Source organism: Heterodontus francisci, chromosome 8, assembly GCF_036365525.1.
Source record: "Heterodontus francisci isolate sHetFra1 chromosome 8, sHetFra1.hap1, whole genome shotgun sequence".
Lineage (NCBI taxonomy): Eukaryota > Metazoa > Chordata > Chondrichthyes > Heterodontiformes > Heterodontidae > Heterodontus > Heterodontus francisci.
In genome coordinates this window covers 16,418,743-16,446,398 of record NC_090378.1, presented here as the reverse complement: position 1 = coordinate 16,446,398, position 27,656 = coordinate 16,418,743, and the positions used below count along the sequence as shown (strand labels likewise).

Sequence of the window (27,656 nt, the reverse complement as noted above, 5' to 3'; positions counted from 1 at the left end):
AACAACAACTTGCATTTACAAAGCACCTTCAAATTGTGAATGGGTTGGACAATGTGGAGAGAATGTAAAACTAGGGGTCATAAATACAAGGCGTTACTAATAAAATTCCATTGGAAAAGGTAGAGAAATTTCTTTATTCAGTGAGTGGTTAGATGTGGAACTCTCTACCACAGGAAATGGTAGAGGCAAATAGTTTAGATGCCTTCAAAGGAAAACCAGACAAGTATATGACAGAAAAGAGAGCAGAAATATATACTGAAAGGCTGAAATAAGGTAAATGGAACAAGAAGACTCATGGTGTATACATACCAGCACAGACTAGTTGGGCTGAATGTCCTGCTCCTGTGCTGTATAATCTATGTAAATCTATGTAACGTTGAAAAACATCCCAAGGCATTTCACAGGATTGCGATCAGATGAAAATCAGACACCATGTGACTTGAGGGTGTATTAGGACAGATCACCAAAAATTTGGCCAAAGAGGTAGGTTTTAAGGAGGGTCTTAAAGGAGGAGAGGGAGGAGAGAGAGGTAGAGAGGTGAAGAGGTTTAGGAAAGGAATTCCAGAACTTTGGCAGTTAAAGGCATGGCTACGAATGGTGGAGCAATGGCAATCAGGAATAACCAAATTATGCAATTGAAACCTTCACAAAAAGACATTCCATTTGTTATCAGCAGCACCCACTGCAGTACTCCTGTTATTCAGTGCTCTTCTGGCTAAAATGACTAGAGTGCCACACCTCTAGGGGTCTATCCTAGGCATAAGTTTCCATGTATCTCAAGACTTGATGGAAATGCAAAAAATTGCACACCTCCTACAGATCTATATTGGACCAAGTGTTATACTACACAGTAAAATGGCCATTCATAGATTGAGAGCATCTGTTTGACTGGCACTTTCTCTGGCCCCGAGTTGGCAACATATAAAATACCATTAAATGGCTGATATATCTTCCATTCCACAAAGGGCACATCGTTTAATACAAGGAATGTTGCCTCTAGGCTTATTTACAGAAGAACCGCATTTGTAAATAGTTATTGTGATTTATTTAGCATATGGGTGCCAGTATACTATTAAACAAGTAGCATTTAAGTCAAAAATTTTTAATAAAAGCAAAATACTACAGATGCTGGAAATCTGAAATAAAAACAAGAAATGCTGGAAATACTCAGCAGGTCTGGCAGCATCTGTGGAGAGAGAAGCAGAGTTAACATTTCAGGTCAGTGACCCTTCATCAAAACTGATGAAAGCATTTCTTATTTCAGATTTTTTTTAATGTTGAGCCAGCAAGCTTCTTGTCCAATACTCTAAATTACCATCTCAAACTGTTTCCACCAGTGGCAGTCCTGCAACGATCAGCACTCACTCCAATGTCTCAGTTCCAAATGCTCTTTCCAAACACAACACAAATGTGAAAAGGCAGTCATTAACTATCATTTTACAGTTCAACTGGACATTGTATGAAAATTTAGCACTGAAGAAAGAGTTAATCAGACAGGGTTCCTGATCATTGATCTGATACTACTGCTGAAAGTATGCAATAGGATCCAGTGTGCCTGTAATTCCCTCAATAGTCAAATAGCCACCCATCATTCACCTTCTAGACTGACACATTTTGAAGAACTATCATTTGGACAAGGAACTGGAATGTGTTTGGCAATCATGAAACTGTATCCTAGCTAGAGTGGAAGATGGAAAAACTTGGCAAGAAATTCCCAAAAGTTGGCATGGTAAATGCTTTGATGAGATTTAGGGTTAATTCTAATGTTTACAGTCTTATTTTTAGACAAAATCTTAAAGAAATGGGCATCCTCATCTTCCTGGTTGAATGAAGTGAGCAATCTCTCCTTTAGCTGTGGCTCAGTGGCAGCACCTTGCTTGAGTCAGAAGCTACTATGTTCAAGTCCCAGAAACATGAGCAATATTTGACCTAGAGATGAGCTTTGGCCCACATATCCTCACCATTGTTAAGTCCGCCTATTTCCACCTCCACGTCATCCTACTCCACCCTTGCCTCAGCTCATGTGCTGCTAAAACCCTCCATGTCTTTGTTACTCTAGATTTGACTATTCCAACACACTCCTGTGCCCCACCACATTCTACCCCCTCCCCCACCCCCATAAACTTGAGGTCATCCTAAACTCCGCTGACCGTGTCCTAAATCACACCAAGTCTCATTACACTCACTTCCGTTTAAACAACGCCTCAATTTTAAATTTTAATCCTGTTTTCAAGTCCCTCCGTGGACTCGACCCTCCCTATCTCTGTAATCTCCTCCAGCCCACAACTCTCCAAGATATCTGCACTCCTCTAACTCTGGCCTCTTCAGCATTCCAGATTTTAATCATTTCACCATTGGTGGCCATGTCTTCAGCTGCAAAGGCCCAGAGTTCTTTCCCTAAACCTCTCCATCTCAATACCTTGCTTTCCTCTTTAGGAGGCTCATTAAGACGTAGCGCTTTGGCCAAGCATTTGGTCATCTGCCCCAATATCTTTATGGGGCGCGGTGTCAATTTTTGTTTTATAATGCTCCTGCGAAGCAGCTTGTGGTGTTTTACTATGTTAAAAGGACTATATAAGTACAAGTAGTTATGTTGCTGTCGGCCACTACAGTGCACTATAGTGAGGCAGCACATCACTGCCAGTGTGTCATCTTTGGTATGAGATGTTAAACAGAGGCCCTGTTTGCCATCTAAAGTGGACGTAAAAGCTTTTATGGAACTATTTTTAAAAACAGCAAGGAAATTGTCCCCAGTGTCCTGGACAATATTTAACCCTCACTAACATCACTAAAACAGATCATCTGATCATTATCTCACTGTTGTTCATCAGAGCTTACTGTGCACAAAGTGGCTGCCACAATTCCTGCAGTAAAACAGTGACAACACTTCAAAAAATACTTTGTAACCACTAGGACATGAAAGGCACTATACAAGTGCAAGTCTTTCCTTCCAGTTCAGTATCTGTGTTGTCAGGGTACTACGAGGCTACGTATCTGGCCGATTGGTGACATAGTTCTACATTTTAAAAAAATGTCAAATTACCCATGGCTTAGGTCTGGATCGTTAAAAACATGACTACGAATATCCTTTTCAATCCATTCACTTGAAGCATCAAATTCTGTAAACTATTACATTACGGAGCATCACTTAGGGAAATAAATTTGTTTCAAATACAAATGAAAGGAATGCTGCTACAATGCATTAGATCCACATTAGTCTGCGGACCTTCATTACTCCAGCTAAGAACATACTAGTATAAAAGGGCATTTGTTCCAAAAATGTGGAGTCATACTAAAACCAAGAAATACAGGTGTCACACTGTCCTGAAGTAATCTTCACATCTGTAAATACATCCTGACCTCCGTAATAATCGACATGGCTGTAGTCTCTCCTTTTAGGCACACTCCATAAGGTGGATGCAGAGACATGGTTGTCTGCAGTAAATCATTGCAATAGAATGTTCTCCACTTACCCTGTCCCATACTACATGGCCCCACCACCTCCAGGAATTCAGTTGTCAGTTTATACTACGTATAGTAGGCAAACTGAATTGACATCAACATGTCCCCTGTAAGCTGTAGGAACTAAATAACTTTGTGCGCAAGCAATTGGTACACTCAGAACACTTCAACTAGATTTTACACCTCCAATGCGTACTCAGGACAGCTGACTTTAGATAGATTGTGAAATGACAGGGAGAGAAGCATTTACTGTGAAAACAGATAAAAGCCTGACACTGTTTAAAGCAAACAAAAAAATGTCATGGTTACCACGGTACACATACTGTTTGTTGTGTTTCAGTGCCACATGATCTGATTCAAAGTAGTACACATCAGGTTCTTCCTCCTCCTCCTCTTCTCTAGATTGCTGGCTGCTGCTCTCCCTGCTCATGGGCAAGTGCCCTCGGTCCACCTGCGTAGGTGAATCGGGCACATTACCACTGAAACAGTCTTCAGCCCCGTCCTGGGGCAGCTCTCCCTTAGCCAGAGAGCCATCATCTTCCAATTTCGCACAGTGTTTGCTGTCTGCAGCCACTATTTCTCCTCCAGTCACTATTGCTCCTCCAGTCTTTTCACATTCATTAAGACGGAGAGATTTGTCTTCCACCTGCCCATTGTCCCTGTTGGGCGAACTTGTCTTTTGAGGACTGCACTTGTTAACTGTAGCCCTTCTGGGCGAAGTTCTCAGTGCATACCTGTGTTCTTGAGGTTCAGACAAGGGACCTAGTCCAGAGTCCAGCAATGCAGAAGAATCAGGCACCCCTGAGATCTGTTCAACACCCTGAGCAGCATCAATACTGCAACTGGCATTTTCAAAACATTGTTCCTTCGACTGGAACAAACTATATCCCACAACATCAACTTCTTCCTCAGATTCCCTGATTTGCAATGGGTTTTCAGTTGCTAGAATTGTGGTAGATTGTTGTGACACAGAGTGGCAGTCACTTATTGTCCTGTAGTCTTCCCACTCCGAATCTGTAGAAGGCACATCAGGCTCTGAAACAGTGGCCACCTTACTGCCATTAAGCAGCACCGAGTGGTCACGTGAATTGCCATTTTCAGTTTCTGTTGGTGAAATGGATGCACATGTAGCAACATCAACACATTTTGGTTTATTGTTCAAATGAAGAGGTTCACACTCACTGCACTCCAGAGCAGCAGCAGCATCTTTTTCATTGATCCCATTGGCAGCCTGGTGAGTGGACACCTCTCTCAGCAGCAATGAGTCATCACATCCACCATCCAACTCCTTCACCTTTTTGATCTCCCTTTTGTCACAATCATCCAGTAAAAGAAAGCGTCGAGCACGCTTGAGTTGCGATGAGTCCCCATCATAGTTTGAGGCCAGGCCTTTTCGCTCAAGCAACGCCTTTTCATTTTTAACAGGTGGCGATGCATCCTCCGGGCCATCTGTAGGCTCTGAGCGGGAGCATCGCTTTAACCGTTTAAAGACGGGCAGTATCGGGTCACAAATGTCCAAAGGCTTTTTCTCGTGGTTATCCTTCTCGGAGCATGAAAGTCCCCTTTTTCTAGGGCTTGCCCAGGATTCGCGAGGGTTGTGCTGTTTGCATTCAGTAATCTTCCCGCTGTTTGCGCTCTTCTGTTGCGGTACAGTGTCTAGCTTCTTTTTTGGCGACCGTGATCTCAACTGAGGGAGAGGGGAGGACTCATCAGGCTGAACTATGCTCCGATTCCTCAAGGTTCGCCCGCAGAATGTTTCGTCCAAACCGTTTGAGCCAACTGACGATCTTGTAACACGCTGGGATCGAAAAGTAGCCATACTATGGGAGACCCCTAAGGTATCATCATGATTCCCTCAAGAGCATCAAGTGAAGAAAACCTTGAGAATACAAAAAAAGAAAGTTAAGCTAGACGTAGAAAGTGAAACAGATTGCACACAAATACCATCTAACTGCAATCTGACTTTGCCATGTGTGCATAGTATTGCCCTGGTTTGTTTTCAGTTATTCATTATTTTCTCCTTCAACTGATGGATAGCAATTACACGAGAGCTGTTGGAGCATGACCTGCTTTGTCTTTCTTACAGGAAGTAGTTGCGACAACAACTACTGAACTTTTTGAGGGAAGATAAATGTTTGAAGCAGACGAAGAGAACAGGGATATAGGGAGGTAGCAGGGAAGTGCCACTTGTTTTGGAGTGATCTAGCAAAAAGCTAGCAGTCACGACAAGATGGACTGAATGATCCCCTTCCCTCCTGTAAACATTTATGGTTCCAACAGGAAGTGTTTCTGTGTAACTGTCAAATTAAATTGGAGCCAAAAAATGAAATGGTTGCGCCTTACAGATGGCCAACAGTATAAAAGGTGAAATGCTTAGGATTTCCAGCATTTCTTGTTAGTATAAAGGTGAACGCTGGACGTTGTACACAGGACAAGGGAACTGTAATTTCAGCTATGCTTACACAGACATGCTGAAAATTATCTGAACAAGAATGACGAATAAGATAAAAGCAAAATACTGCAGATGCTGGAAATCTGAAATAAAAACAAAGTGCTGGAAAAACTCAGCAGATCTGGCAGCATCTGTGGAGGGAGAAGCAGAGTTAACGTTTCAGGTCAGTGACCCTGCTTCAGAACTGGCAGATATAAGAAATGTAAAAGATTTTAAGCAAGTAAAGCGGAGGTAGGGCAAGAGATAAAAAAGGTATCGATAGGACAACGTCACGGAGAATAACTGACCAGAAGGTCATGGAGCAATGGCAAACGATATGTTAATGGTGTGCTGAAAGACATCGGGTGTTAATGTACTGAAAACTGAACAGCCACAAGCACAAACATGAAAAAAAAGTGGGTAGACACAGTAGAAACAAACTGAACAAACTAAAATAAAATGAACACAAAAAAGAATAACTAAGGATAAAAGTAAAATGGGGGGCCAGTCATGCTCTGAAATTATTGAACTCAATGTTCAGTCTAGCAGGATGTAGTGTGCCCAAATCGGTAAATGAGATGCTGTTTCTCGAGCTTACGTTGATGCTCACTGGAACACTGCAGCAATCCCAGGACACAGATGTGAGCATGAGAGCAGGGGGGAGAGTTGAAGTGGCCAGCAACCGGAAGCTTGGGGTCAAGCTTTCAGACTGAGCGGAGGTGTCCCGCAAAGCAGTCACCCAGTCTTCATTTGGTCTCCCCAATGTAGAGACCACCACATTGTGAGCAGCGAATACAGTATACTACATTGAAAGAAGTACAAGTAAATCGCTGCTTCACCTGAAAGGAGTGTTTGGGGCCTGGGATAGTGAGGAGAGAGGAGGTAAATGGGCAGGTATTACACCTCCTGCGATTGCAGAGGAAGGTGCCTTGGGAAGGGGACGAGGTGATGAGGGTAATGGAGGAGTGGACCAGAGTGTATCGGAGGGAACGATCCCTTCGGAATGCTGACAGGGGAAGGGAGGGGAAGACGCCTTCAGTAGTGGCATCACGCTGGAGGTGGCGGAAATGGCAGAGGATGATCCTTTGCATATGGAGGCTGATTGGGTGGAAAGTGAGGACAAGGGGAACCCTGTCGCGGTTCTGGGAGGGAGGGGAAGGGGTGAGGGTAGAGATGCGGAAAATAGGTCAGACACGGTTGAGGGCCCTGTCAAACACAGTGGGGGGGGGGGGGGAAATCCTCAGTTGAGGAAAAAGGAAGGCATATCAGAAGCGCTGTTATGGAAGATAGCATCATCAGAGCAGATGCATCAGAGACTGAGAAACTAGGAGAATGGAATGGTGTTCTTACAGGAGGCAGAGTGTGAAGTAGTGCAGTTGAGATAGTTGTGGGAGCCGGTGGGCTTATAATGAATATTAGTAGACAGCCTATCCCCAGAGATGGAGACAGAGAAGTCGAGGAAGGGAAGGGAAGGAGATGGACCGTGTAAAAAGGTGAGGGAAGAGTGGAAATTAGAAGCAAAGTTGATAAAGTTATCCAGTTCGGGGCGGGAGCAGGAAACAGCACCGATACAGTCATTAATGTCCCAGAAAGAGTTGGGAGAGGGGGCCGGAGTAGGACTGGAACAAGGAATGTTCGACATATCCCACAAAAAGACAGGCATAACTAGGACCCATGCGGGTACCCAACGCAACACCTTTTACTTGAAGGAAGTGAGTGGAGTTGAAGGAGAAGTTGTTCAATGTGAGAACAAGTTCAGCCAGATGGAGGAGGGTGGCAGTGGATCGGGACTGGTTGGGCCTCTGTTCAAGGAAGAAGATGGTCCTGGTGAGGGATGGAGGTGTAGAAAGATTGGACATCCATAGTTAAGAGGCGGTGGTTGGGGCCAGGAAACTGAAAATTGTCAAAATAACGTAGGGCGTCAGTAGAGTCATGGATGTAGGTAGGAAGAGACTGGACCAGCAGAGAAAAGATCGAGTCAAGATAGGAAGAAAAAAGTTCAGTGGGGCAGGAACAGGCTGAAACAATGGGTCTGCCGGGACAGTCCTGTTTGTGGATTTTGGGAAGGAGGTAGGAGTGGGCTGTCCAGGGTTTCGGGAATATGAGGTAGGAAGCTGTAGAGGGAAGATCTCCAGAGATGAGGTCAGTGACAGTCCTGTGGACAGTCGCTTGATGTTTGGTGGTGGGGTCATGGTCCGGGGGAAGTAGGAAGAAGTGTCTGAGATTTGGGGCTGAGCCTCTACAAGGTAGAGATCGGTATGCCATACAACAGCAGCACCATCCTTATCTGCAGGTTTGATGACCTCTAATAAGATGTCTTTTAACTAGCACAAGCAAGATTTGATTAGTAGACATAGTCTGGGCATATTATCGGGTACAAGGAAAGTTTCTCATTGTCACGGCTTTCCTCTTGATCTGTTGCCAAGGAAGAACATAGCTAGATGATATGCGAATGATTGGTGAAGTTTCAAGGACTGATATTATAGTAACAGGGTGGAAACCATGGCGTGCGATGAAACCCTCTAGCTTATTAAAAAAAAGTGGAATATTTTCCGCCCATTTCCCTTTCTAGACCTTCCCATTAACCCACACTACAAGGTGGCATCAAGAGACCTGTAGCCAGACCACTGCCTGTAAAAGGGATAAACAGATGACTCCCATGAAGAGTCTACAAATACCAAGCTCCTTAGTATTTTATCAATTGAAGTAGAAACACAGAAGCAAACATCTGAAGAGCATTGAGTCCAATGTATCAAATAGCAGCCACTCAATCTTTGAACAACGGCATGTTATTTAGTTCTCTGACATAAATACAGAAATGATGAGTACCCTTTTTATAACATAAAGGGCATCAGAATTTTTTTCTTGCAAATCACTGATTTTATTACTAATCACCCGTTACACAGCAAATAATTCAACTTGTTTAATTTTACAGGATGCAAACAATTATTATCCAGCACTGTACTGATGAAAGGTTTAAACACATCAATACTCCAAAGGTTTGGTGCAATGGAAAGCTAACTTTTGTCATGAAGTTATTAACAACCCTGGGATTATGAATGTCTAACTTACTAATTATGTTCTAGTAAAACTTTCACATAAATAGAGTACAGTGTTGGATGCACATGAACGCAAACAGGTAGGTATAGAACTTCGGAGCAAAGGCTGCATCCAAAGCCTTAGTACACTCAAGTCAAGAGGTTCAGAGCACATCAATTCAATTGCTTGACATAACTTGATCTTCACATCAGGTGAAGTAGAACGACAGTCCACTGTCAAGCAAAGGTTGAAAGGTTCCCAGGCAGATGATTGCCACAGTTGGGGAATAATTTTAAAAGCTTGAAAAATCTAAAAAAAAAAATGCTGGAAATAAAACAGCAATGACAGGTCCATAACAGACAAAATTTGACATCAAAACACATGAGGAAATATCAGGACAGGCGACCAAAATCTTGGTTTAAGCAGCGTCTTAAATGAGGAGAAAGGCAGAGGGTGAGTGAGTGAATTCCGATGCTTAGGGCCCAGACAGCCCAAGGCAAGGCTGCCAATTGTAGGGCAATAACAAATGCACAGTTGGCCAGAATGAGAGAAGTGCAAATATCTCAAAGGTTACAGAATTAGAGGAAGTTACAGAGATAGCAAGAGACGAGACCACGAGGGGATCTGAAAACAAGGGTGACAAATTTAAATAATTTCAAGAGCTGACGGAACTGGTGTGTATGTCCAGCATTTCCTGTTCTTATTTCATGGATCTTTTAATCTCTACTTCTTACCAAAATAAGTTTGAACAGAGGTTCCACACTCTGACCACATATAAAAGCATAACTGGTCAGGAGTGGCAAATGGTACGTTACAGTTTCATTGCCACAATGTGCAGATAGCATTAGCACTCTGCTCAGCTAACTGTGACACTATGAGAAACAGCACAGTAATTACAGAGGTTGCAGTAATAATCAGTGATTGAACTCCCTGAAGTATTTCTTCAATGTGCTGAGTGTTACACTATGCTGTGGCTTGCTAAATATTTTAAAACAGCACTCTTATTCATTCAATAAACATTGTTTGAGGCAATGGTTTACTGTTTCCCATGCTACATTAAGAATTGAATGGGGCAATAAAAATCAATAACACTTCAGAAAAACCATAAATTCAATAGTTGCACAAAATAGGACACGCACTGCATTGAAAGAAAAGCTGTCAAATAATCTGCTACCAGCACTGCATACACTAGAACCAAAAGTGCCACTGTCTCATACATGCAAAGTACTGTATTAAAAAACGTGCTGGTAAGCTTATCTGGGGAGGCTACAATGTGCCCATAGACTTATCCAGGGAGGCTACAATGTGCCAATGGGCTTATCCAGGGAGCTTGTGTCTCTGTGGGATTATCCAGGGAGTAGCCGAGCCATTCAGGTCAGGAATATTATTTCAGGTTTGGTTAATGACTTATAATAAATTAGCTGATTTCAGCTGAGGGGGCAAGGAGAGGGAGAAACATTCCCGTTAGATTAGGGTATCAAGGAATATGGAATATGGCAGGAAAATGGGGTTGAGGTACAGATCAGCAAATATCTCATGGAATGACTGAACACGACTGACAGGCAGAATAGCCTACTCCGGTTTCTAATCAACTCCAGTACCCCAGATTAAGAAAGTGGAAGTGCATGCAATTTAACTGTAGGTTCAACCTCAATTGTAAAATGAGATTCCTATGGTCTAGAGTTGAAAGCAGTACTGCACACTGGAGTTTGAAAAAGTAACATAACTAGGCCCCTCTCCTGTAAATGAATGCTCTGTGCGCAAAGTTCTAATATTCTGCACCTGCACTGAGTTGACCAGAACATTTTAGCCAGCACAAGTGCAGAATAATGATATGACCAAGCTTCACAACGTCATGCACCATAACAGCCTGCTAGAGTGGGACCGAGCTGGCTAGCCCTGATAAACCACCAGCACACCAGGAAGATCCAGTGGTTAATGGGCCTTCCTCTCTGCCAGCCTTGGGAAACAAATCCAGCAAGGTTTATGTTGAGGGAGCTGCCATCTACAGAAGACCAATGTTAAGTAGGAGCAGGCAGCCAGCCAAACAGCAATATAAAAGTGCCTAAAATCAATATCTTCCCCCAGCTTCACTTCAGAAAACATCAAACATGGAGTCGGCTGTAGCTCAGCAGGTAGCACTCTCACCTCTTTAGTCAGAAGGTAGTGAGTTAATGTCCCACTCCAGAGTCTTCAGCACATAATCTAGGCTGGCACCCCAGTGCAGAACGGAGTGTGCTGCGTCATATTTTGACCAACATCAAACCATTGCTCAGATGGGCATAAAAGATCCCAAAATTCTATTTTGAAGAGAAACAGTAGAATTCACTCCAGTATCATAACCAATGCTTATCCCTCAACCAACACTGATAAAACAGATTATCTAGTCATCATGGGACATTAGCTGCTGTGCCCCTACATTACGACAGTGATCACACTTTGTTAAAAAAGTGCATCTATCTTTTGTAAAATATATGTTTTTAAGGACTTAGAGTTGAATTATGGATGTTGATTTATCTGGAAGCTTGAAGAGATGCTGAATTTTGTGTTTTTTTTTTAAAAAGTGGTCACCAGAAAGTTTCCTGAACTTGGCTTGTAAGCAAGCCCTTACTGGAAGGCACCCATTTTCAGATAAAATACCAGCAAGGAGCTTGTTGTTTTGACTTGGATGTTTACAGAGAAGTGACAGGTCAAGAATTACAGGGGTCAGAAGGTTTGATTCTTGACATTGTTTTGGTTTAGCTTTGGACAGTGGGTTGGAGGGTGAACTATTCGGAAGATAGTTGGTTTTTGCCTACCAAGGAAACCAAGCTCATCTCTTTCTCTCTCTTCGAAAGAAACCCTGCATATCCATAGGAACAGAAAAAGGGAGTAGGCCATTTGGCCCTGCTCTGCCATTCAAAAAAGATCATGGCTGATCGTCTAATTCAGTACCCTGTTCCCGCTTTCTCCCCAAATCCCTTGATCCCGTTGGCATTAATATATCTATCTCTTTCTTGAATATATTTAATGACTTGGCCTCCACTGCCTTCTGCGACAGAAAATTCTGCAGGTTCACCACCCTCTGGGTGAAGAAATTTCTCCTCAGCTCAGTTCTAAATGGCATACCCTGTATCCTGAGACTGTGACCCCTAGTCCTTGACTCCCCAGCCATCGGGAACATCCTCCCTGCATCTAGCCTGTCTAGTCTTGTTAGAATTTTGTAGGTTTCTATGAGATCCCCTCTCATTCTTAGGCCTAGTCGACCCAATCTCTCCTCCTCCGTCAATCCGGCCATCCCAGGAATCAGCCTAATAAATCTTCTTTGCACTCCTTCCAAGGCAAGAACATCTTTCCTCAGATAACAAGACCAAAGCTGCACACAATACTCTAGATGTGGTCTCACTAAGGCCCTGTATAACTGTAGTAAGTCATCTTGCTCCTGTACTCAAATCCTCTTGCAATGAAGGCCAACATACCATTTGCTTTCCTAACTGCATGCCGCACCTGAATGCTTGCTTTCAGTGAATGGTGTACAAGGACACCCAGGTCATGTTGCACCTCCCCCTTTCTCAATCTATCACCATTCAGAGAATATTCTGCCTTTCTGTTTTTACAACCAAAGTGGACAACCTCACATTTATCCACGTTATACTGCATCTGCCATGCATTTGTCCACTCACCCAACTTGTCCAAATCACATTGGAGCCTCTTTGCATCCTCCTCATAGCTCACATTCCCCCCCAGCTTTGTGTCGTCTGCAAACTTGGAAACGTTACACTTAATTCCCTCACCCAAGTCATTAATATATACTGTCGATAGCTGGGACCCAAGCACTGATCCCTGCGGTACCCCACTAGTCACTGCCTGCCACCCGGAAAAAGACCAGTTTATTCCTACTCTCCATTTCCCGTCTGTCAACAGATTCTCAATCCATGCCAGTATATTACCCCTTATCCCATGTGCTTCAATTTTGTACACTAACCTCTTATGTGGGAACTTATCCAGTGTCAGTCTCCTCTTTCCTCCTGTATTTGAAGAAACCCTGCGTATCGAGTGTGTGGGAACTGAAACCCCTGTTGCTGCATTTGTGCTACAAGGCCGATGTGAAACTTCTTTTGCTGCATTTCTTGGAAAGCCTACCCAAACTGATCTTCAGCATCACCTGGAAAGAACTGTTCTAGGAAGATCCGAGTGACAGCTGGGATGTCAAACCAAAACAAAAAGGACATCTTTCCATATCTTCGCTTTCTTCAAGAATTAGCAAGTATTTGACCCAAATGTTTTTTGAAGTCTTTTTTTTGTAATAGAGCTCTAAAATGCAATTCCTTTTATTTGTTCCGGTTAATCAGTGTGTGTGTGTGTGAGAGAGTGAGGGGCTAAGGTAATAAGATAATATTTCAATCTGTGTGTTTATGCTTTGCTTCATTACTGGTTTATACTTGTTTTATAAACAAAATTATCGGTTTATTATTAAAGAAACCTGGTTGGTGTGTTTTATTCTGGAACACATTCTTTGATTGACTGTATTGATAAGTGGGAAAAAATTTAAATACATTTTGCGACCTGTGGAGAAGTGGAATGAGAACAAACAGTGCACTCCTCCCACCTTGGTCTTAACTTTAAAAAGTGCTTCATTGGTTGTAAAGTGTTCTTGGGACATACGACGAATGTGAAAGGTACTATATAAACAAGTCTTTTCTTTTACAAAATAACTGTTCAATAACAACTCTTTCCAAGAACTGTTTGAAAAAGGTTTGCTTGTCTCCTAGTGAGCTAAAGAACTGCTATGAATCTTCTTAAAACACCAAGTTTCCCAAAAAAATGGCAGAGCTTCTTACAACAAAGAACTGTCATCAGATGTCCTATTTTGGTTACCCCACCTGCCATTCTCAAGGAGGAGAGGATTGGTGTGTTCCCTACTCCTATGCTTCATTCTTGTACTAGGCAAGGTGGAATCCTCAGATTTACCCTTCCTGCCTTTTTATGTTTGTGTTGCTGCAGCTGTCTCCTGATGGAATGCTTGTGTGGGAAGATATTGAACGAAACCCATGATTTACTACTCTTCCCAAGTTAGAGAACAAACTGGAAAACAATAGGACTGAGGATTTTACGCAGTTGCAACAATACTGCCATTGCGCAAGTGTATTTTATAATTGTATTTGCTGGGAAATAAAGAAAAAATCTTTTATGACTAGTTGATTTAAAGAAATGTTGTATCACAAGAGCAGCTGTTGAACAAGGTTTGAAGAGCATCACTGAGCTCTTTCAGAGGTCCCAGTTGAAAAATAACCCATTTTTTCGCTCAATTATTCACATCAGAACACAGCAGACACAAAATCACATCATCCTCCTCTTCCTTTTTTCAAAAACTCATAAAATTAACAGTTTAAAAAAAAATTACCACCTCATTTTGCATTACGAGGCGTCTGCAGCTAGTCACGAACAAAGCATTTTTTTTTATTCATTCATGGGATGTGGGCGTCACTGGCCAGGCCAGCATTTATTGCCCATCCCTAATTGCCCTTGAACTGAGTGGCTTGCTAGGCCATTTCAGAGGGCATGTAAGAGTCAACCACATTGCTGTGGCTCTGGAGTCACATATAGGCCAGACCAGGTAAGGACAGCAGATTTCCTTCCCTAAAGGACATTAGTGAACCAGATGGGTTTTTACAACAATCGACAATGGTTTCATGGCCATCATTAGAAAGCTTTTTAATTCCAGATTTTTTATTAATTGAATTCAAATTCCACCTTCTGCTGTGGTGGGATTTGAACCCATGTCCCCAGAGCAATACCCTGGGTCTCTGGGTCACTAGTCCAGTGACAATACCACTACGCCACCGCCTCCCCCAGTGTATGACAAGTGCGAATCAAAACACAGCGCTGCAATGATCGCACCAGTCTTTAACAACGTACATTTCTATAACAGGTTTTATATAGATGCTTTAACAGTGCATGGATATACAGCAGGAGGGAGAGGGGGTAAGGAAGCTAAAGCACGGAAGAGAAATGTCTCCAAGAGTTTTGAAGACCAGTCTAGTAGCTGAGGAAGGAGCTCCAGAACACAAAAGGCATAATGACTGACAAAGTGACCAATGATGGGAGAGTACAGGACAAGAAATAGGCCAGTGTCAGAGAGTACAGACAGACCTATGGTTTGAGGGGAACAGGAATACAAATGGATCGAACAGAAGAAATAAAAGTCTCTCAAGTGGGATAGATTGGGTGTTCAGAGAAAACAGCATTGAGTTACACATACATGCTGACAACATCTAGCTCTGCCTCAGCATCACCGCTCTCGATGCCTCCACTGTCTCTAAATTGTCAGACTGCTTGTTCAGCATCCGGTACTAGCCGAGCAGAAGTTTCCTCCAATGAAACATTGGAAAGACTAAAGCCCCATCATTTGTCCCTACCACAAACTCTGTTGTTCCATCCCTCTCTCTGGCAATTGTCTAAGGCTGAGCTATTCAAAATCTTGGTATCATATCTGATCCCAAGATGAACTTCCAACCACACAGCCATGGTATCACCAAGACGGTCTATTTCCACCTTGGTAACATCGCCCAAACTCTATCCTTGCCTCAGCTCATTTGCTGCTGAAACTCCCATCCATGCCTTTGTTACCTCTAGACTTGACTATGCCAACTCCTAGCTGGCCTCCCACATTCTACCCTCAGTAAACTTAACGTCAACCATGCTACCCATGTCCTCTCAAAGTTCCGTTCACCCATTACCCCTGTGCTCGCTGACCTATGTTGGCACCCGGTTAAGCAACACCATGAGCCCCACACCCCTCCGAAATATCTGTACTCCTCTAATTCTGCCAAAGCCAGGCCTTTCAGGGATGAAATGAGCAAACACTTCTACACACAAAGGGCAATGGGAGTTTGGAACTGCCACAAATGGCAGTTAATTCTGGGTCAAATGTTTATTTTAAATCTGAAATTGATAGATTTCTGTTAACCAAAAGTATTGAGGGAGATGTGGCAAACACAGGTATATGGAGTTAGATCACAGATCAGCCATGATCGCGTTGAATGGCAGAACAGGCTTGAGGGGCTGAATAGCCCCCTCCTGTTCTTGTGTATTTATTTATATATTTAGAGATACAGCACTGAAACAGGCCCTTCGACCCACCGAGTCTGTGCCGACCAACAACCACCCATTTATACTAACCCTACAGTAATCCCATGTTCCCTACCACCTATCTACACTAGGGGCAACTTACAACGACCAATTTACCTATCACCTGCAAGTCTTTGGCAGTGGCAGGAAACCGGAGCACCCAGCGAAAACCCACGCAGTCACAGGGAGAACTTGCAAACTCTGCACAGGCAGTACCCAGAATCGAATCCGGGTCCCTGGAGCTGTGAGGCTGTGGTGATAACCACTTTGGAGCATTTTGCTGTAGTAAAGGCCCTTTAATAAAGTTAACTTAATGATACCAATATGTTTTAGAGGGAAATACTATGTTTGAGTCAATGCTTTAACATTCTGCAATACTTTTAACCCATTATTTGAATCTGCTCACCAGTGACAGTTCTACAGCCACCAAGGGTAATGAAACTCAAGATTCTTGCCAAACACAATCAAAATTTGGACGTGCAAAATTTATAATTGGGCAGTTGGAGATTTGCAATTGAAGCGGACAAGTTCAAAAATCACATATGAGGATTATGCTTTACTGCAGTACTAGTTATCTAGTATGCCTTGCTCTTTATGCTGCCTTCAGTCTCTGCTGAGATCCAGCAGTAGCCTCAATAGCCAGGTTACAAAACATTTATATGCCAAGACCTCCTGCAACTAATGACAATCCTGGGAACTCCCTAGAAGTAACAGCAATACTCTAGAATACACCCGACAAATATTGACAGTAATGAGATTCCCCTGTAATTTTCAACACACCATCGACGTAATTACTCCCTAAAAGACAGTGTTGGTTACTCAAAGTAAACAGTTCTTTCATAGTTTTCAATAGTATACATTAGCATAAATAAGCTTCAAAACAAAGTACAGAAAAAAAGAAAATTACTGACAGATGGGAGAGAAATCTGATGACATTTATGATCCCCTTCACTCCAGGGACTCAGTTTAAAAATCTTTACTCGTATAGGATAGAATTGGTCAGTCTCTTTTGGGCATCTATTTTGTCAGTCTTGATCTTCACTACCAGACTCCCAGCACTTATTTTCATTGCATGTCTTCTCTTCTGTGTCTTAAAATAGCTGATTGCATACGCCTGGCATTTTAAAAAAAAAATCTAGAAAGTATAGACACATCACATTAAAACAGCCAAACAACTACCACCTACAGTTCTTCACTGTACTCCAGTAATCCAGCTTGAGACATCACTTTGCATTTTGTAATGCCTTAAAGGCAATAAAATGCAAATGCTTTCTCCAAAAATCAACCCAAGTTTTGGCAGAGCCAAATCTACGTTACACTTCAGGTGGACGAACAAAAAAAACTTTATACACCCATTATACCTTACCTTAGGATCTTGTGTGTCTCTCTTGCTCTCTACCACCACCACTTCTAGTTGAAATGTCTGATCTTTAGAAAGAAAAATAAATTCTAAATAAAGAGTAATTCTCTAGTCAAGGCTTTCAAACCATTACTAACAGGGCTCAAATCACTTTGCACTGATATGAAAAGATTTTAGTACGTACGACACATGACCTTCCAAAGCAGATTTGCAAGTTGACCTTCCTACCACAGTTAAGGCTGCATATAGTTCAACTGCTATTCTTGGCCAGAATGATGATAATTGGGTAATTCCATCAGTCACACCTGGAGACTGCATTGCTATAAGTGACAGATTGATTTTATGCATTTAATTTGCATTATGCAACTATCCTCCATTCTACATTTTGCTGGAGAAAATCGCCCTGCTTTTATCAGAAGTCGCTGAGTTTGAGTCATAGTCAGAATGAAACAGGCCCTTCGGCCCACCGAGTCTGTGCCGATCAACAACCACCCACTTATACTAATCCTACATTAATCCCATATTCCCTACCACATCCCCACCATTCTCCTACCACCTACCTACATTAGGGGCAATTTACAATGGCCAATTTACCTATCAACCTGCAAGTCTTTGGCTGTGGGAGGAAACTGAAGCACCCGGCGGAAACCCACGCAGACACAGGAAGAACTTGCAAACTCCGCACAGGCAGTACCCAGAATCGAACCCGGGTCGCTGGAGCTGTGAGGCTGCGGTGCTAACCACTGCGCCACTGTGATGTAGTTCATAGAGGCTCTTTTTTTAAATAGACTAAATTTACTGCTGGCTTTGTTGTTTGCTGTAAAATAGACTAGAAGTCCTACCACAAGTCCCACCCCACCTCCGTTTTATTGGCCAACACAATGATGCCAATATACACTCTGAATACAACTCCCAAATCAGATCCTGACCTGACTGCACAGGAGACTGATGCAAGACTCTCAAAAATCTTGCTCTGCTTGGCGATTACGAGCATAGCTCTGTGCACATAAGCACGCATGCACAGAGCTCTTTCTTGGTCCTGGGAATGTGATTTGGGGCCAGGTACGAACAAGATACTGTCAGTCTAAGCCAGGTAACTAGTACAAATGTACATGACAAGAGGGGGTCCAAACTATGACCTGCAAGCCCTGGTAATCCAGGTCACCATTCTAAGTGTTTAAATTTATTTGTCGCTTTGTTCCACTTGGATGTTGTCAGCCAGATGGTCTGTAACGGGCTGCTCCTAATGTTGTTCCCCATTGGTGGATAAATCATAAATCAGAATACCTAGACTGGTTAGTATCAACTACTTGATATATATGCAAATACTAACAGGAGGAGGTCATTCAGCCCCCACCACCCCAAGTCATTCAATTGGATCATGACTGATCTGTATCTCAACTGCAGTTATCTGCTTTGGTTCTGTATACCCTACCTAACAAAAAATCTATCAGTCTCAGTTTTGAACTCCACCCTGTCTGCTTCTCCTCCTGACTTATGTAATGAATGGCCCGTAGGCTGCACGTGTAAGGTGGGTAATGGTTTGCCTCAGATTTCTATGAACAGCACACCATAACCAGAGGGAATGTAGTTCTTTCTCTTCCTTTCCAAGTGTTACATATTCTAGTTTCCTTAAACAATTGGAACTGGGCTTTTAAGGCTTCAAGCATTTAATAAATGAAAAGTAATTTTGGGGAATTTTATGTGAGCACCTTGAAGTAGAAATAGTTGGCTTCAGATTTTGACATTTGATTTGAGCTATTGGCATTATATACTGGCATTAAGACTGGAAACTTATGTTCAGGTTTGGGGCTGAAAGTGGTGGATGAGGAATCACGTTGCCCAATTTTTCACTCTAATTTCAATCCAAGCTCCTGTTGTCAATTAAAAAATCAGAGACGGCCCAGGTGGACAGGAGATTTAAAATAAGTGAGAGCCAGGATTGCATTCAGAAGGAAACAATTGATTTCACAGTGCTGGAGGAGTACAGCAACAGCTGGCAGGAATCTGCTGGTCGAATGGTGCCATGAAACTATCGCTTGTTGTAAACACCCATCTGGTTCACTAATGTCCTTTAGAGAAGGAAATCTTCCATCCTCTCCTGGTCTGGCCTTCATGTGACTCCAGACCCACAGCAATGTGGTTGACTCTTAACTGCCCTCTGAACTGGCCCAGCAAGCCACTCAGTTGTCAAAGGCAATTAGGGATGGGCAACAAATGCTGGTCTTGCCAGTGACACCACATTAAAGAATTTTTAAAAATATGGAAGGTGACAGAAGAAAAATTACTTGGTGGCATCAGACGACAATTTTGGTAGATAGAAACTTTTGCGCGTTGATTCCAGCCTTAAGCAAGTTATACGGATCTTTTAGTTCGGAGTGTGTTGGTTGTCTTGTATAATTATTGTTTTATATGAGAGCATACCAATTAAGTGTCAGCAGCTTTAAGGAGATGGCTTACAAACTTGACATTTAACCATTGCATTTTCTGCTAAGCTAATTTGGAGAGTAAGAATATTTTAAAGAAGTGTGAGGTTTGTCAAATGAATCAACACTACACAAAAATTTGTATACAATACTTGTACTGCAAAGACAAATATCACATCTGTCATCATTTACAAATAAAGGAGTCAATCTTTATCCCAAATCTCCTGTCTCCCAAGTTACTCAACAAAAGCATTTCCGTGATGCGACAGAGAGCTTTTAAAATGGCAGAGCAGTCAACTGGCAGGGAGAGGGAAAATGAAAATTAAAGTTTTTCCTAAACAAAACAAACCTCCCGTGGCTCAGCAACGTTATCCAATGACTGGCTGAGCATTTGGAATAGGAAAAGCCCAGGTTCAGTTTCCAGTCGGGACTGAACTGACATGTCAGGACTATATTTTGCCTCATCGTTCCAGATTAGGGAGGTTTCCTACCAGCAAGCACTGATGAAGGTTTGCCTTTATGGACATCAGATGAACACAGGATTCTCTCTCCTCCTTGGATGAACTGCCTTTTGATATTCATTGATAAGACTCACATGAATAATGGTCAGATAGGATAAAGCAGAGTGCCAGTTATCCAGAGGTCCCGAGTTCAAATCCTACCATGGCAAATTGAGAAACTGCTGATTTATGGGCTAGCATATGCAAGGTTTCTCTGGCAGTCCAAAAGCTAACAGATCCTTCAGGGTACAGAACCTGTCACTCTTACCTGATCTGATCTACGAGTCAGTCTTACTATATGCAAATTTGCTGCTGAATTCCCATACATTACAACAGTAACTACACTTTAAAAAGCACTTGAAGACATGCTCAGATCATAAAAGGTACATTATAAATGCAAATTATTCTTTTTTGTATATATGTAAATCCAGTTCTACACTACATAGCTGGCTGTTAATGCCCACAGAGTAGGCAATAAGTCCTGCCTGGTCAGCGTCACCCAGCACACAAGTAACCACCTCTGGGAAGGGATAAGAGGAGAAAACAAAAAAAAATGTTTTGCCACTTTGAGACACAGCAGTAAAACACACCACAAGCCTTGCTTTATGGGTTAATCAACACAGCTTCTTTGAACTTAGATTCCTCAGGGGAGAAAAAAGAACTCCCTTGTAATTAAACCTAGGTTTTCTGTGCATTAATGGCAATCCTGAACTCCAGGGTAGAAAAGGTGGAGGGGCAGGGGAGGTTTGGGGTGGGGGAGAATGGTGGTGGTGGTGAAAAATACCACCTATAAGAGGAAAGAAGCTTTACATTCACATTCATTTTCAGCCAGCAGCAACCAGAGAAACATTACAATTTGGTAACAAAAGGCTTCTAAGAATCTCTCCAAAGCAATCAATGCGAGCGCTCAAAAATACTTAAGGAAAGGTTCAGAGAAACAGGCTCAGTGCCAAACAAAATCAAAGTGGCCCAATGGGGCTGCTAGTCCTATACAACAGAGTGATCTGGGATAAGCTGCATAGCTTCTCCTCTTTCCCATCTTCTAAGGACGGCCCAGTTAACTGCCTGACATTAGCAGATTAGAAAAGGTTTGAGACATTCTCTTTCATTAAGAAAGGTTAGTAGCAAAAGTAAAACTGTTTTTTAAACTGAAAATTGATTCCAGTATGAAAAATCATGCAGAAATATCTTTAAATGATTCAAATACTTCCCACTGCATGGATCCAGGCACAAAGGATATCAGTGCAATCATGGAATGTTTCACTATGCACTGCCCGGAGCAGAAATGGACACGGGAATCTTAGCCATCTCCTATATAGAGCAGCATAAACCATGCTCTTGGCCAAGTGAAACAGTATAACCAAGTATCTGTGTTGTGAATAGTGGGAATTATCCTTTAAATCCTTTCATAATACCCTCGAGACTGAAATGCAGAAGGAGCAGTAACGAGTTGGAAGACACTGCCTGCCAACTGAAGTAAATGTGCAACAGACAAGACACTGTTTACCCACTGATATCACAAAGTACAAGCTGCATCCTCTGCAAAATGGAAGTTTTATTACATAATTTTTTAAAAATCCAGACGCGTCATCCAACAGTTGTTATAGACACTGACTGCAGGTTTCAGGCTTTGCAATAAACTATCCTTCAAGCCACAGAAAAATCATACCCAACAACTCATAACAAGCAATCGTCAAGCCTTTAAATTTTTCCTTTAATATATACACTTAAGTGACCCTGCACAGTTGTTATTTCAAGCATCACAGACTGTGTTCATTTCTTACTTTTTTCTCTTGCCCTTCAGCCTTTATAAAGAACCAACTACTTTTCAAGCACCACCCTTCTTGTTCATATCATGTTTGTTTCAGTAAGTTTCTATCATGAGCCGATATTGTTCTTTCTTTCCCGGTCACTGTAAAACACCCATATTCTCTCTTGTAATTTCCTCAAAACAAAACATTGAGATGACTCTCACATTCTTTCACATCATTTTGCTGTAGCTCAGTGAGTAGCATACTCGCTTCCAACTCAGAAGGTTGCGGGTTCAAGTTCCACTCTAGAAATGAATAAAAGATCTAGGCTGACACCCCAATGAAGCACTAAAGGAGTATCACACTGTTACAGGTGTTGCTTTTCAGATAAGAAGTTAAATTGAGCCCCATCTGCCCACTCAGGTGACTGTAAAGGAATCCTTAGCACTATTTTGAAGAGCAGAGTTCCCTTCAGTGTCCTGGTCAATATTTATCCCTCAACCAACATCAAAACACATGACATCACTGTTGTTTGTGGGAGCTTGTTATGCACCAATTGGCTGCCACATTTTTTTATTTTAGCAAAGTCATTGGCTGGAAAGTTCTTTGGAACATAATGAAAGACACTATATAAAAAGAAAGTTGGTTCTTTCTCTCATGCTGCTACAAGATCTGACTTGCCATTTTTGGCTTTTCCCCGGACTACACTCCTTGAAGTGTCCATAGAATCATAGAAAAATTACAGCACAGAAGGAGGCCATTCAGCCCGTCGTGCCTGTGCCGCCTGAAAAACTAGCTGCCTAATCTAATTCCACCTTCCAGCACTAGGTCCATAGCCTTGCAGGTTACAGCACTACTGGTGCACGTCCAGATAAGTTTTAAAAGAATTGAGGGTTTCCGCCTCCATCCCCTTTCCTGGCAGTGAATTCCAGACACCCATCAACCTCCGGGTGAAAAGATTTTTCCTCATGTCCCCTCTAATCCTTCTACCAATCACCTTAAATCTGTGCCCCCTGGTAATTGACCTCCCTGCTAGGGGAAACAGGTCCTTCCTGTCTACTCTATCTAGGCCCCTCATAATTGAGGTGTGCAAAATTTGTCACCCCTCAGCCTCCTCTGTTCTAAGGAAAACAACCCTGGCCTATCCAATCTTTCCTCATAGCTGGGACTTTCATGCCCTGGCAACATTCTTGTAAATGTGTCATTCCCCTTACCGATATTCAGCACTGAAAACTAATTTGTTAGAGGATTCCTGCTCTTCTGCTTGGCCTCCCACTTCCTATTCTCCTGGCTGAATGACAAGCACTGGGAGTTTTGACCTTACCACTCCACATGATATCATGAAACAGCTGAAAGCACTGGATACAGCAACAGGTATGGGCCCTGAAAATATTCTGGCTGTAGTACTGAAGACTTGTACTGCAGAACAAGCCATAGCCCAAGCCAAGCTGTTCCTATAAACCTCTTTCTTTTGGGCCTCCTTATCTCGAGAGACAATGGATACGCGCCTGGAGGTGGTCAGTGGTTTGTGAAGCAGCGCCTGGAGTGGCTATAAAGGCCAATTCTGGAGTGACAGGCTCTTCCACAGGTGCTGCAGAGAAATTTGTTTGTTGGGGCTGTTGCACAGTTGGCTCTCCCCTTGCGCGTCTGTCTTTTTTCCTGCCAACTACTAAGTCTCTTCGACTCGCCACAATTTAGCCCTGTCTTTATGGCTGCCCGCCAGCTCTGGCGAATGCTGGCAACTGACTCCCACGACTTGTGATCAATGTCACACGATTTCATGTCGCGTTTGCAGACGTCTTTATAACGGAGACATGGACGGCCGGTGGGTCTGATACCAGTGGCGAGCTCGCTGTACAATGTGTCTTTGGGGATCCTGCCATCTTCCATGCGGCTCACATGGCCAAGCCATCTCAAGCGCCGCTGACTCAGTAGTGTGTATAAGCTGGGGATGTTGGCCGCTTCAAGGACTTCTGTGTTGGAGATATAGTCCTGCCACCTGATGCCAAGTATTCTCCGAAGGCAGCGAGGATGGAATGAATTGAGACGTCGCTCTTGGCTGGCATACGTTGTCCAGGCCTCGCTGCCGTAGAGCAAGGTACTGAGGACACAGGCCTGATACACTCGGACTTTTGTGTTCCGTGTCAGTGCGCCATTTTCCCACACTCTCTTGGCCAGTCTGAACATAGCAGTGGAAGCCTTACCCATGCGCTTGTTGATTTCTGCATCTAGAGACAGGTTACTGGTGATAGTTGAGCCTAGGTAGGTGAACTCTTGAACCACTTCCAGAGCGTGGTCGCCAATATTGATGGATGGAGCATTTCTGACATCCTGCCCCATGATGTTCGTTTTCTTGAGGCTGATGGTTAGGCCAAATTCATTGCAGGCAGACGCAAACCTGTCGATGAGACTCTGCAGGCATTCTTCAGTGTGAGATGTTAAAGCAGCATCGTCAGCAAAGAGGAGTTCTCTGATGAGGACTTTCCGTACTTTGGACTTCGCTCTTAGACGGGCAAGGTTGAACAACCTGCCCCCTGATCTTGTGTGGAGGAAAATTCCTTCTTCAGAGGATTTGAACGCATGTGAAAGCAGCAGGGAGAAGAAAATCCCAAAAAGTGTGGGTGCGAGAACACAGCCCTGTTTCACACCACTCAGGATAGGAAAGGGCTCTGATGAGGAGCCACCATGTTGAATTGTGCCTTTCATATTGTCATGGAATGAGGTGATGATACTTAGTAGCTTTGGTGGACATCCGATCTTTTCTAGTAGTCTGAAGAGACCACGTCTGCTGACGAGGTCAAAGGCTTTGGTGAGATCAATGAAAGCAATGTAGAGGGGCATCTGTTGTTCACGGCATTTCTCCTGTATCTGACGAAGGGAGAACAGCATGTCAATAGTCGATCTCTCTGCACGAAAGCCACACTGTGCCTCAGGGTAGACGCGCTCGGCCAGCTTCTGGAGCCTGTTCAGAGCGACTCGAGCAAAGACTTTCCCCACTATGCTGAGCAGGGAGATTCCACGGTAGTTGTTGCAGTCACCGCGGTCACCTTTGTTTTTATAGAGGGTGATGATGTTGGCATCGCGCATGTCCTGGGGTACTGCTCCCTCGTCCCAGCACAGGCATAGCAGTTCATGTAGTGCTGAGAGTATAGCAGGCTTGGCACTCTTGATTATTTCAGGGGTAATGCTGTCCTTCCCAGGGGCTTTTCCGCTGGCTAGGGAATCAATGGCATCACTGAGTTCCGATTTGGTTGGCTGTATGTCCAGCTCATCCATGACTGGTAGAGGCTGGGCTGCATTGAGGGCAGTCTCAGTGACAGCATTCTCCCTGGAGTACAGTTCTAGGTAGTGCTCAACCCAGCGGTCCATCTGTTTGCGTTTGTCAGTGATTATGTCCCCCGATTTAGATTTGAGGGGGGTGATCTTCTTGATGGTTGGCCCAAGAGCTCTCTTCATGCCATCATACATTCCTCTGATGTTTCCGGTGTCTGAGGCCAGCTGAATATGACTGCATAGGTGTTGCCAGTAGTCGTTTGCGCAACGCCTAGCTGTTCTTTGTGCAGTACTTCTGGCTGCTTTAAGTGCTGCGGATGTTAAATCGCTGGGGGCTTTCTTGTAGTTCAAAAGTGCAATGCGCTTAGCGGCTATGACAGGTTCCAGCTCTTCATTATGAGATTGAAACCAGTCTGCATTTCTCTTTGCACTTTTGCCGTAGGTGGTCAAAGCTGACTCATAGATGGCGTCTCTGATGTGGGCCCACTTGGTCTCAGCATCCCCTGTGGGAGTGTTTTGAAGGGCTGTTACAAGTGAATTTAGAAATTTTTGTAACAGCTGTGGGTGAGAAATTCTGCTCGTGTTGATGCGCGGGTGGCCCTTCTGCTTGGAATGATGCAACTTCTTTGGTCTGAGTCTAACCTTGCTGCACACCAGGGAGTGGTCGGTGTCGCAGTCCGCACTGTGGAAGCTGCGTGTGATTTGAACACTGTTTAAGGCGGCTCGCCTTGTGACAATGAGGTCTAGCTGGTGCCAACGACGTGATCTTGGGTGCCTCCATGAAACCTGGTGACAGGGTTTAGTGTGAAAGAACGAGTTGGTGATGCAGAGGTTATGATAGGTACACAACTCAAGCAGTCTCTGCCCGTTCTCATTCATCCTTCCAACGCCATAGCGCCCAAGGCAGGAGGGCCATGAGTCATGGTCGGCCCCAACCCTGGCATTAAAGTCCCCCAGCAGGAATAGGTGTTCAAGATGGCTCCTGGGCTGGAAGCTCCCTAGGAAGCTCCCTTGCTGTTCAACTCTATCCATGGCCATCTGCTCCCATCCCTAACGTTTTCTCCCCCAATCTGCCCTCTTAAACTGTTTAAATTCCCCTGGCTCTTTAAATCAGTTCATTTTAGCCCTATCTAAAAGTTAACAGTTAGTTTAGTTTATGTTACCTGGGCCCACTGCCCTCCCCCAGCCACACCTGCTCTTTGTTTTCTCAATGAAATTGATCCGGATGAAACTGACGAGCACAGCTGCCGATACTTTAATCTCCGATCCTGCTGTCTTCACAGTCCAGAGTGTCTGCAGCCAGGGCATGCGGTAAGTCCATTGAGGTGAAGAAGGAGCTGCGGGACCCGAGACAAGTCCTGTGAAAAGGTGCCCCGAACACCCAAAACATCCACGAACGGCCCCCCCGGCCGCAACTTCAAAGCGCCCGCGGGAGATGGCTCGGAGAGCATCTGCAGCGCACTGTCGGCAATGCTGCATGCCTTTATTTAAACCACTGCAAAAAAAAAACCCTTAGCAAATGTAATCACCTCTAAGTCTGCCAAATGATGCTTCACCTCCCGAAGGACGTGGATGAGCTTTCCGGACGTCGATGGTGGGCACTGAGGAAATGGCTTATTACCTGCACCAGATTCCACCCCCCCCTCCCCCCCCCTTTTACCCCCCTTCCACCCCCCCCACCCCCGTCCCCTTCCCTGCTCCACCCTCTCAGCTCACCCCCTCACAACCCCGTCCCAGCCCGCCCCCCCCTCGCACCATCTTCACCCCGCACCCCCTTCCCCTGCACCCCCCCCCACCCCCTCCCTCTACCCCTCCCCCTTGCATCCCCTCCTCCCACCGGCACCATCCTACACCTGTGTAGGGGCCCCAACAACCCCACTGCCTTGTGGGCGTCTCGGGAGAGTCCAAGGCTAAGGGAGTAAACCCTAACAGAAAATCCGGAGCGGAACCCCGTAGGCGGTCATGTGTCACCTTTGGCATGTTTCCGGCAGTTCCTGCAGCCATACTGGTGCCTATAAACCTACAACACTGGCATCTACCAAACAATGTGGAAAATTACCCAGGTATGTCCTGTCCACAAAAAACAGGACAAATCCAATCCAGTCAACTGCCACCTCATCAGTCTATTCTTAATTATTAGCAAAGCAATGGAAGGTGTTGTCGACAGTGCTACCAAGTGGCACTGACTCAGCAATAAACTGCTCACCAATGCTCAGTTTGGGTTTCACCAGGGCCACTCGGCTCCAGACCTCATTACAGCCTTGCTCTAAACATAGAGAAAACAGCTGAATGCCAGAGGAGAGC

General features: G+C 43.9%; 1 protein-coding gene across 9 annotated transcripts in view; it reads right to left on the bottom strand.

Moving 5' to 3' along the window:
• zzz3 (zinc finger, ZZ-type containing 3) overlaps positions 1 to 27,656 on the bottom strand; it is a 139,626-nt gene that overhangs the window by 82,385 nt on the left and 29,585 nt on the right. For 5 of the 9 annotated variants that reach the window (XM_068036689.1, XM_068036695.1, XM_068036697.1 and 2 more), the window contains exons 2-3: positions 17,409 to 17,470; positions 3,786 to 5,341 (exon numbers count right to left, since the gene is read on the bottom strand). In XM_068036689.1, the coding sequence (XP_067892790.1) occupies positions 3,786 to 5,281 (1,496 nt within the window). In that variant the 5' untranslated portion in view covers positions 5,282 to 5,341; positions 17,409 to 17,470. The remainder of the gene's footprint in view (positions 1 to 3,785; positions 5,342 to 17,408; positions 17,471 to 27,656) is intronic. The other 4 variants (XM_068036691.1, XM_068036692.1, XM_068036693.1 and 1 more) reach the window with 1 other exon arrangement.